This window comes from Aegilops tauschii, chromosome 7 (genome assembly GCF_002575655.3).
Source record: "Aegilops tauschii subsp. strangulata cultivar AL8/78 chromosome 7, Aet v6.0, whole genome shotgun sequence".
NCBI lineage: Eukaryota > Viridiplantae > Streptophyta > Magnoliopsida > Poales > Poaceae > Aegilops > Aegilops tauschii.
This window is the reverse complement of record NC_053041.3, coordinates 543,061,876-543,073,682: the sequence shown is the minus strand read 5'-3', so window position 1 is coordinate 543,073,682 and position 11,807 is coordinate 543,061,876. Positions and strand designations below refer to the sequence as shown.

General features: G+C 50.1%; 1 protein-coding gene across 1 annotated transcript; it reads right to left on the bottom strand.

The window, feature by feature from the left end:
• Window positions 1-7,996: 7,996 nt before the first annotated feature.
• LOC141027360 (uncharacterized) lies at window positions 7,997-9,607 on the bottom strand. The gene is made up of 4 exons (XM_073504366.1): window positions 9,548-9,607; window positions 9,282-9,455; window positions 8,832-9,161; window positions 7,997-8,747 (listed from the first exon to the last, which is right to left on the bottom strand). The coding sequence occupies exons 1-4, from the start codon at window positions 9,605-9,607 to the stop codon at window positions 8,469-8,471; spliced, it is 843 nt and encodes a 280-aa protein (XP_073360467.1). The 3' UTR covers window positions 7,997-8,468.
• Window positions 9,608-11,807: the final 2,200 nt, after the last annotated feature.

The window sequence follows — 11,807 nt, the reverse complement described above, 5'->3', positions numbered from 1 at the left end:
ATGACGCTAGACCATTGGGTGATGATGATGTGGATCCAAACGACGACGAAGCACGGAATGATGGTGAGACCATTGTCAATGAAAATGACATACTTATGCTAGAAAAGTTAAACTTAGACGCTGACGACGAGGAAGAGCCTCCACCTCCGTCAGACAACGAAGATGATATGATTGATAGTGATGATGAGACGGACCGAGAAAGAGGTTACAACAGTGATGATTCATATGGTTTCTAGCAGATGTACGTGTCAAGTCTTTTTTTCTATAGTTTAGGAATATGCCTTTTATGCCTTTTTATTAATGTGTTTATTTTCATGCCTTTTCCTTCATTTCATTAATTTACTAATTGCTTATTCTCTTTTCAATGTAGGTTCGTGGAACATGGGCAAGGGGAAGGCCGACGGCGTGGGTTTCCTACGCAAGGTCGTTGGCCTGCCTAGTCGGAGTGGTCGAGCACGTAATCCTCCCCCCCGGCTACTTGACGATGACTCCTCACAGGGAGGTCGAGGGAGAGGTGCCCCTAGAGGAGGAGGGGGCGGGGGGAGAGCCACTACAGGGGGTCGCGGCCAGAAAGAGCGCACCCTCACCGACTTAGGGGTGTTGTCTTCGAGGCCATCCTCTAGTGAGGTACCCTCCTCTAGTGAGGTACCCTCCTCTGGTGAGGAGGAGGAGGACGAGGCAGGCGAGGAGGAGGAGGTTCGTGATGGGGCCGAGGAGGAGGTGGAGGAGGAGGACGAGGAGGAGGAGGATGAGGAGGAGGTTGGGGAGGGGAAAGCAGGCGAGGAGGAGGGTGGTGGTGGGGATGATGGTGCTGGCGGGGAGGGGGTTGACAACAAGGGGTGGCTGCGTGGTAACGCAAAGCTACCAAAGCAGGTTCCTGCTATTGAGGAGCAGAAGTGGCTCATTGAGCCCACGGGGAAAGAGTAAGTGCCACTTTATAATAATTTCATTATTTTGCTTGTCACATGCTCATTTCGGTTATTATTTATTTTGCTTGTCACATGCTAATAGTTTATTCTTTTGCAGGAACTGGATATATTCTAAAGGGGTCCGTATTCCCAACGGCCTCATCACCGTCCTGCTGAAGTTACACTGGCCGGGGTTGTACTGTCCGGATCCAGTCAGGCACCCGGACCATCGGGTCTTGGCCACGAGCTGGGAGCACTGGGAAGCGGCCCTCCACGCGGAGCATGGGACCCATGCCAAGGCCGTGATCACCACTTTCTGGGTGAGTTCTCTTCAGAAGCACAAGTCCATTCTAGTTTCATGAATGATTTAACTCATGGCATCTTCCATTCTTGTTTCATGCATGATTGTAGAAATTCTATCGAGTTCTCCCGGAGCATAGGGGGAGAGTGGACCAGATCGTGCTACGCCAATGCAAGAAGAAGGCCCGCCAGATGCAGTACGAGGTGCGCTATGTGGCCATCTCGACATACTACCACGACTATCTTGGTGTGAAGATGACCAAGGAAGAAGCGCGGAGGATGGGCATTACCTTGGAGAGAGACGAGTTCTTGGCGGTAAGTATAAAAGATTTTTCATTATGCTTTCATTACCTTGTGGTACATTTCACCGTTTCGTGTTGACATGCAATTATGCTTTTATTATGTAGGTGTGTCCAAATTGGTGTTGTGGAAAAGACGAGTCCTGGGCGGCATTGGTGGATCTTTGGTGTGATGAGGCTGGAGCCTGGGCGGCTATGAGAGTCAAAAACAAGGCTAACCGAGGGAAGGAGGGAGTACATGCTCAGGGAAACCGAAACCACTATCTCCACAAGGCAGTTAATATATGACTAGCTAACCCCATTAAACATTCTTCTTCATCTATTTACCATCACTTTCTTATGTATGACTAACCTCTGTTTGGTGGTGCAGGAGGAGAAACTGAAGCGGCCGCTGTCACACATGCAGGCGTGGGAGATCGCCCATACGCGGAAGGACCCCAAGCCTGGCGAGCCCAAGTACTACAGCAAGAAGACCACGCATAGGAAGAAGGCCTACTCCGATGGGTATCTGGCGTTACATCCTGACACACCTGACCCCATTGCGGCGGATCTGGACGAAAGGGTGGTGGTGGGCATGGGGCCGAAGGAGCACGGTCAGGAAGCGGTTCTCGATGCTGTGATCACTCCTACTATCTCCTACACACAGCTCCGTCGGATCGACCCGACCCTGAGCCAGCGCACGAGCACGCCCATGAGCAGTGCACCGTCACTGTCCCTCTTTCAGGAGCAGCAAACTGTAAGTATTTTCCCTTTTATCTTCATTGCTCACTTTATTTTCCGCATTTAGTAGTTTTATGAGTCTCATCATGTCATACTGTAGGCCTACATGGAGTACACACGCCAGGAGACCATGGCGTGGCACGACCGCCTTCATGCATACCATCAGCAGAGGGATCGCCAGATGCAGCACGCTTTTCAGGAAATGGCGGCCGGCAAGTGTCCTCAATGGCCATCAGCAGAGGGTCCTCCAGCACAACCAACGTTGCTGACTTTTGAGGAGTTTGTGGCACAGAACGCTGGCCCCTCGCCGGTTAGTTCATCCCCAATCAATTCACCCAAAGCATGTCATGCCTTTCAACACAGTCTTATATCCCGTTAATATATCTTTTCAACATCCAGGGAACAGGTGCATCTACCGTTGGCGGTGGTCTTCGCAACACTCCCGAGACACGGAGCCCGACCACTCCGATCCACGGAGACGGAGGCGGAGGCGGACGTGGAGGCGGTCTTGGCGGTAGCGCTGCCGCTAGCAGTGACGACCTGGGCTTCGGCGGTCTTGGCGGTGACGACCTCCGGGGTGCTCGACGTCCTGGTGCTTAAGCCTTTCTCGATGCTATGATACTTGTATGCTTGTTCTCGATGCTATGATACTTGTATGCTTGTGATGATACTTATCTTATTGTTGTTTGTGAGATTCTTATATGCTTTGTGGTGATGATACTTATATGTGTGATGCTTTGCGATGCTTCTTAGCGATGCCAATTTGTTGTGTGATGCTGTGTATATGCTATTTGTTATATATGTTGTTTGTTATATATTCAAATGAATTGAGCTGAAAAGAAACAGAAAATAGAAAAAAAATACTGGACAGAATCTATGCCGACGGCCTGGCCGTCGGCATAGGCCTGGCTTGAGCTCCCAGTGGCCGACACGTGGCACGTCTATGCCGACGGCCTAGCCGTCGGCTTAGTTTGGCCGTCGGCATAGGCCTGGCGTGAGCTCCCAGGGGCCGACACGTGGCACGTCTATGCCGACGGCCTAGCCGTCGGCTTAGTTTGAAATTATGCCGACGGCTAGGCCGTCGGCATAGACCTGCCCCAGGAGCGCCCAGTTTCTGACACATGGCGTGTCTAGGCCGTCGGCATAATTTCAAACTAAGCCGACGGCTAGGCCGTCGGCATAGACACGCCCATGCTGAACGGCGTCTCGCCACGTGGCGAGAAGCCATTGGGCAGCACTTGACGGCGGCCGCCGTTAGGCGATGACGTTGCTGACGGCTAGGGCCGTCGGCATAGATGTACGGCCACCGTCGGGATAGGGTCTATGCCGACGGCTTTTCTATGCCGACGGTCATCCTGGCTACGCCGACGGATATTTTGCCGACGGCCCCCGTCGGCATAGGCCTGACCCGACGGCTAGTCATGGCTGGCCGTCGGCATAGGGTGCGATTCCGGTAGTGACGCATCGCCATAACAATACAACACCGGAGTCAAATATCGCTGGCATGAGCAGATAATCAACGAACTCACACCAGAGGCAAAGGCTATCTAAGATCCCCCAAAGGGCGATCTCTGGGACAACATGGAGCGAACACACAAGGATCACCAAGAGGACACGCATCAAGGCCGTGCGCAAGATGCTAGACAAATGATATCACCGCCAGGATCGATGGCATTCGAGAGGAGCTGGGTGTCAACATTGGCCAGACCGGGCTGGATCTCGAGTTCTCGACAAAGTTCCGGGAACAAGCCAAGGCGTGAGGCCGATGGACGTGGCGACGTCGCGGAGAGACGCTTCGAGCAGCGACATGGCCTCGGTCCACAACTCAGGTGCCGAGAAGGGACGCCTAGAGGAGGCACATAAAAATTGTGTCCCACCTCAAGCCTCTCAACAACCACTACGCCTATATTTATGCATCCATTGGCAAACTATTAATAAGTGGTGACAGAGACTCATGAACCACGGACATGGATGCGCATTGTAATTAAGCAAACTTATGATATGTATATCGACTCGGATAAACGCAAGATGTACAGACTCATCACAAAGTATGTACTAGTATGGAATCAACTGTTCTAATCCCGAGCTCATGTGAGCTCATGTGAGCTCAGGTGAACAGTAAAATAAAAAATGGAAAAACAATTCAAAAAGTTCTGAATTTATTTTGTGTGAAATATTGACAAAAATTTTCTTAGCTTGCAAAATTCCATCACCATACGACATTCGGAAAATCGTGGAAAAAGAAACAAAATCAATGCTCCAAAATGTTATTTTCAAATGCATCTTGGAGTATCGATTTTGTTTTTGTTTTTTGGCAAATTTTCCACGATTGTCATTTGATTTCATGCGTGTAGTTGGGTGCACGGCAACGCTCCTCACAGTTCATCATCTTTAATTAGTTTTAATAGATCGCTCTCAGTTGACAACAACTAATATGTACTCCATGTATCCCTTTACAGAAACAGCTTTTTCGCCGGTCCCTATCATGCAATTTGTCTGCGTGTGCCCGGTGCACGACATCACAAGATATTACCAGATAAGCTACCACGTGGTTATCCTGCTCTTCCTTACAAAAGAATGGGCGCATGCGAAATTGCGGATTGTTGTATATATCCGACTATTAAGTCTGATGATATGTGTACTACAGTCATGAATATGAAGGAAAAAAAAATCTTGACGAACCAGGCACTACTCTAGCACATCAAGACATTGTTCATAAACAAAATGATCGAGACACGCCAAGCACCACTCCAGCTCGACGCTTTTGATGACTATAAGGCGTCTATATGGTGATTCCGTCAATGTTAGAATTTGCTGGTTCTGTCCCTCGATATGTTCATAAGGGTGGGGTCTATATGTTTACGTTCATATGGATGAGTATATGTGTGTACGAGTGAGTGTCCATACCCCTATCCTCATCTGCAAGTGATAAACTTCTACCCTGCTAAATTGGTTTTTCTCTTCCTAATTAACCTTTGCTAAAAGCATGTATACTTCCAAACTTCAGGAATACCAAGAGAAAGAAATAAAATGTTTTTGTTGATGCACTGTTAAAAGGTGGTCATGCAAGAGACATCAGTCTTCTCCCAGCCCCAAAATTATCAATAATATTAGACCCTACTTGATTATTAATTCTCTTCTCCACATGGCCATGATCAGCAGGATGCCAACCAAGTCAAACTGTATATGATGTGACAGAATTGAAAGGAGTCGAATCAATCAACATGGGCATCAATTTGTTGATTGTTCATCAGCTCTCACCGAAACCAGGATCATTTTCGAAAAGGACCGAAACCAGGATCATAATTAGATCATTATGAAATGTGAAGAATTATATGACAATCATTTAGATGCAGCTTTCCTTCTCTGGATCGTTATTGATTCTTCTGCTTCTTCTTTGAGACATATTTGCGACATCATCTAGCAGTTGCTGAAGTAACACACGGTGTTTCTACTGGCTAGCACGAGCGCATAGGTGCCTGGGGTGGAATCCTCACTTTTATTGTATTAACTAGTACGTTGGTTCTCCCTAGCTACCCGTGCATGTTTTATGTAGCAGTTGATGAACTTTGCTCGCCGTTGCTCGCCGGCAGATCCTGTGAACGGGCTGATGCCCCTCACCTTCACCATGAACTGATCTTAAATGTTCCACTGTACGATAACTGGCCAAAGATTATTGTGGCAATTTGCACGATTTTTTTTAAAAGGAGGTTAAACCCCCCAGCCTGTGCATAAATTGATGCATACAACTATCTTTATTAATTATTAAACAAATGTCAGACAAAAACATACATCTACATAATGTATTGGAACTTACAACCGATGCAGCAAACCTAAAGCGTACACTTCATGCACAAGTTTTAGAAGCCGCCAACGTAATCGAACCGCTGACCCATCTTCAGAAAAGAGATCAGTATCATCCTTGCCAGTCTGGCCATCCGTCGACGCCACCACCGCCTCCCTACAAGCAAACTGCTGAGCACGTTACGGTCGTCATCGGTACACCGCAACACCATGCCACCAAGTACCACCAGCCGACACAGCTTGAAGTCTGTGGAAGATTTGTCATGCGTACCACCTGCCGAACAGGCATGACACAACGTAGCACCTGTCGGCCAAGCATGACTTGACATCTCCACCGAACCTCCATGCAAGACGAAGCCGCTCCACCTCCTGCCTCTGTCTTCCCGCGCTGCTCCATAAACGATGCTCCCAAGAGAGAAATGACACCGCAATGCCGCCATCGTTCGATCTAGAAGACCAGATCCTAGGGTTTCCCCCAGAGCAGCATGAGTAGGACGACATTAGTTACACGACAATGCCTTCATCAGGGTAACGGTGTAGATCGCCACCATCGCCTACCGTCGGCTCGGTTTTCACCAGCAACTATGTATCCCCGACTCGCAGCTGGGACTAGATGATGGATCTCGAGATCCGACCCAGCCTCAGGACGACCACCTCCGACAGAGGAGATGACCACCACCGCCAAGCCCAGGGTTGCAGCCCCGGGCGCCCGCGTGATGCAGATCAAGACTAGCAGCGCCACCGCGATCTAAAGACGAATCGGAGGTTGAGCGGCTGTAACATGGCCGCCGCCGCCAACTGCCGCTACGGCTACAAACCCGCCGCCATACTCTAGTTGTCGTCTGCCATCACTACCAATGAGATCAAGATCGGAACCGCCGCAGCGATCTTGAGCAGCTGACGCACGAGAAGAAGGCCGCCGTCGCCGAGCCGCTCAGGCTTTGCCCTAGCGTCGTCGCCGGCGGCGACGGAGGAGAGTGGTGGAGGGGGCGAAGGAGGGAGGCGGCGACGCCCTGGTGCAGCACGGCGGCACCGCACGGGAGCGGGGCTAGGCTCAGGTGAGATGGCGTGGAGGAAGGATCTAGCGGCCGCGCTAGATCGAGTCGCGAGTCCGTCTTGGTCGCTAGTCGCTAGTCCTCCTGATCCTTTTTTTACGGAGCTCGGCAATTTGCATGTGAGGAATGAAGTTTCAGAACTGCCAAGAACTATTTCTACTATGCGTTCATGGCTGCTCTGTATTTGCGGGTTAGTTCATGGCTGCTTTGTGGCAAATTCATGGACGTAGCACATAATTTAATTCTAATTGTGAACTTTCATGGAGATGGATTATTTTTGTGATCAATGTGACAACCGGGGCACCTGACAGGATGACGGCATCCATCATGACCATGTCAAGACTGACATCGCCAAACTTCTTTATGATGGAGCTGATCGGTCTGAACGGCGAGGGCATGCCATCGTCGGCTCGCGCCTGATTTGCCACCAGTCCGTTCCTTCTCCCTAGAAGAACATCATAGAAATCCCCCCACTCTAAAAAAAACACTACCAGAATCGCACCCTACGCCGACGGCCAGGGCCGTCGGCATAGCCCTGATATGCCGTCGGGACAGGCCTATGCCGACGGCCCCCGTCGGCATAGGGCCGTCGGCAACATATCCGTCGGCGCAGCCCGGGAGGCCGTCGGCATAGGATCTATCCCGACGGTGTCCGTACATCTATGCCGACGGCCCTGGCCGTCGGCAACGTTCCCGTCTAACGGCGGCCACCGTCAAGTGACGACCAACCGCTGCTCGCCACGTGGCTCATCTATGCCGACGGCCTAGCCGTCGGCTTAGTTTAAATCTATGCCGACGGCCTCCCAGTTGCCACGCGTCAGCAACTGGGCACTCAGGCCACCACTAGGCCGACGGCCTAGCCGTCGGCATAGTTTGTATTTGATTTTTTTTCTGTTTGTTTTCAAATCAATTCAATTCAGATATACATCACATATCAGCAGATATATATGATGGAAATAGACATATAGAACACATCTAAGTATCATCCGTCACCATCACAACAATATATGCATAAGCATCATCATAATCAACATAAAGATAAGCATAAGCATATAAAGAAGCATGCAAGTCATCTAAAGGACCATCAAAGACCACAAGTTTATCATCATCACCACACACAAGTCATCTAAAGATACATAAGCATAAGCACACAAGTAACCAAAAGGCTTAAGCGCCAGGACGTCGAGCACCGCGGAGGTCGTCACCGCCAAGACCGCTGAAGCCCAGGTCGTCACTGCTAGCGGCAGCGCTACCGCCAAGACCGCCTCCACCTCCGCCTCCGCCTCCATGGATCGGAGTGGTCGGGCTCCGTGACTCGGGAGTGCTGCGAAGACCACCGCCAACGGTTGATCCACCGGTTCCCTGGATGTTGAAAAGACATATTAACGGGATATATGACTGTGTTGAAAGGCATGATATGCTTTGAGTGAATAGATTGGGGATGAACTAACCGGCGAGGGGCCAGCGTTCTGTGCCACAAACTCCTCAAAGGTCAGCAACGTTGGTTGTGCTGGAGGACCCTCTGCTGATGGCCATTGAGGACACTTGCCGGCCGCCATTTCCTGAAAAGCGTGCTGCATCTGGCGATCCCTCTGCTGATGGTATGCATGAAGGCGGTCGTGCCACGCCATGGTCTCCTGGCGTGTGTACTCCATGTAGGCCTATAGTATGACATGATGAGACTCATAAAACTACTAAATGCGGAAAATAAAGTGAGCAATGAAGATAAAAGGGAAAATACTTACAGTTTGCTGCTCCTGAAAGAGGGACAGTGACGGTGCACTGCTCATGGGCGTGCTCGTGCGCTGGCTCAGGGTCGGGTCGATCCGACGGAGCTGTGTGTAGGAGATAGTAGGAGTGATCACAGCATCGAGAACCGCCTCCCGACCGTGCTCCTTCGGCCCCATGCCCACCACCACCCTTTCGTCCAGATCCGCCGCAATGGGGTCAGGTGTGTCAGGATGTAACGCCAGATACCCATCGGAGTAGGCCTTCTTCCTATGCGCGGTCTTCTTGCCGTAGTACTTGGGCTCGCCAGGCTTGGGGTCCTTCCGCGTATGGGCGATCTCCCACGCCTGCATGTGTGACAGCGACCGCTTCAGTTTCTCCTCCTGCACCACCAAACAGAGGTTAGTCATACATAAGAAAGTAATGGTAAATAGAAGAAGAAGAATGTTTAATGGGGTTAGTCATACATTAACTGCCTTGTGGAGATAGTGGTTTCGGTTTCCCTGAGCATGTACTCCCTCCTTCCCTCGGTTAGCCTTGTTTTTGACTCTCATAGCCGCCCAGGCTCCAGCCTCATCACACCAAAGATCCACCAATGCCGCCCAGGACTCGTCTTTTCCATAACACCAATTTGGTAACACCTACATAATGAAAGCATAATGGCATGTCAACACGAAACGGTGAAATGTACCACAAGGTAATGAAAGCATAATGAAAAATATTTTATACTTACCTTCAAGAACTCGTCCCTCTCCAAGGTAATGCCCATCCTCCGTGCATCTTCCTTGGTCATCTTCACACCAAGATAGTCGTGATGGTATGTCGAGATGGCCACATAGCGCACCTCGTACTGCATCTGGCGGGCCTTCTTCTTGCATTGGCACAGCACGATCTGGTCCGCTCTGGCCCTGTGCTCCGGGAGAACTCGATAGAATTTCTACAATCATGCACGAAACAAGAATGGAAGAAGCCATGAGTTAAATCATTCATGAAACTAGAATGGACTTATGCTTCTGAAGAGAACTCACCCAGAAAGTGGTGATCACGGCCTTGGCATGGGTCCCATGGTCCGCGTGGAGGGCCGCTTCCCAGTGCTCCCAGCTCGTGGCCAAGACCCGATGGTTCGGGTGCCTGACTGGATCCGGACAGTACAACCCCGGCCAGTGTAACTTCAGCAAGACGGTGATGAGGCCGTTGGGAATACGGACCCCTTTAGAATATATCCAGTTGCTGCAAAAGAATGAACTATTAGCATGTGATAAGCAAAATAAATAACAACCGGAATGAGCATGTGACAAGCAAAATAATGAAATTATTATAAAGTGGCACTTACTCTTTCCCCGTGGGCTCAATGAGCCACTTCTGCTCCTCAATAGCAGGAACCTGCTTTGGTAGCTTTGCGTTACCACGCAGCCACCCCTTGTTGTCAACCCCCTCCCCGCCGCCACCACCCTCCTCCTCGCCTGCCTCCCCCTCCCCAACCTCCTCCTCATCCTCCTCCTCCTCGTCCTCCTCCTCCACCTCCTCCTCGGCCCCATCCCGAACCTCCTCCTCCTCGCCTGCCTCGTCCTCCTCCTCCTCCTCACCAGAGGAGGGTACCTCACTAGAGGATGGCCTCGAAGACAACACCCCTAAGTCGGTGAGGGTGCGCTCTTTCTGGCCGCGACCCCCTATAGTGGCTCTCCCCCCACCACCTCGCCCTCTAGGGGCTCTCGCCCCGCCCCCTCCTCCTCTAGGGGCACCTCTCCCTCGACCTCCCTATGAGGAGTCATCGTCAAGTAGCCGAGAGGGAGGATTACGTGCTCGACCACTCCGACTAGGCAGGCCAACGACCTTGCGTAGGAAACCCACGCCGTCGGCCTTCCCCTCGCCCATGTTCCACGAACCTGCATTGAAAAGAGAATAAGCAATTAGTAAATTAATGAAATGAAGGAAAAGGCATGATAATAAACACATTAATAAAAATGCATAAAAGGCATATTCCTAAACTATAGAAAAAAAGACTTGACACGTACATCTGCTAGAAACCATATGAATCATCACTGTTGTAACCTCTTTCTCGGTCCGTCTCATCATCACTATCAATCATATCATCTTCGTTCTCTGACGGAGGTGGAGGCTCTTCCTCGTCGTCAGCGTCTTCGTTTAACTTTTCTAGCATAAGTATGTCATTTTCATTGACAATGGTCTCACCATCATTCCGTGCATCGTCGTCGTTTGGATCCACATCATCATCACCCAATGGTCTAGCATCATCGTTTCTAACCACATCATCATCATCAGGTTGCTCTTGATAGAACACTCCCTCGTATGTCATGGGGTTAATGTTGTAGTAATCGTCTTCATTTGGGTTCGGTAGCTTACCATGTGGCGACACCTTGAACACAACTTCCCAACCCTTTAGGTACTCTTTCTGGCATGGGTAAGGCAGATAATATACTTGTGTAGCTTGGGTAGCCGCAATGAAGAGATCGGCTCCGGCATAGACGGTTGATGGTTTAACTTCGACCAAACCAATGGAAGGCGTATGTTTTACCCCCTCCCGCGGATCGAACCATCGACATTTGAACATAGGCAGACTTAGGGTCTCGCGCCCCTGGTGGAATTTAATCTCGTATATATTTTGTACCCTTCCGTAGTAGTCTACTGAATTTTGACCGGGGTGTACACTCCGGTATTTATAGTTTTGGGATCAGGCCGGCTGTTCTGGTGCTCCTCTGTATGGAAGCGATACCCATTCACATCATACTTTTTACATGTCATGACGGCAGGGTCAAAACCCATGGAAACCCATCTCAATTCATCATCCATAGATATGTTCGGATCTTTTCCCTACAAGTATAATTGAAATTGTTGCGTGCATTAGTTAACTAATAAATGTTGAACTAGGTATTTAATAGGGGAGTGTGGAAAATTACTTTCTCCATGAACCAAGCAACAAAATTTTTACGTCCAGGGTTTCCATGACGGAGAAGAGTAAGTGCCTCCGCCTC

What these genes read in the sequence shown, in the direction of transcription:
- LOC141027360 (XM_073504366.1), bottom strand. Translation starts at nt 9,607, where the DNA reads ATGACCAAGGAAGATGCACGGAGGATGGGCATTACCTTGGAGAGGGAC. An exon ending in ATCTCCACAAGGCAGTTAAT is followed by an intron (nt 9,162 to 9,281) that starts GTATGACTAACC and finishes TCACACATGCAG; the next exon opens with GCGTGGGAGATCGCCCATAC. An exon ending in TCTTTCAGGAGCAGCAAACT is followed by an intron (nt 8,748 to 8,831) that starts GTAAGTATTTTC and finishes GTCATACTATAG; the next exon opens with GCCTACATGGAGTACACACG.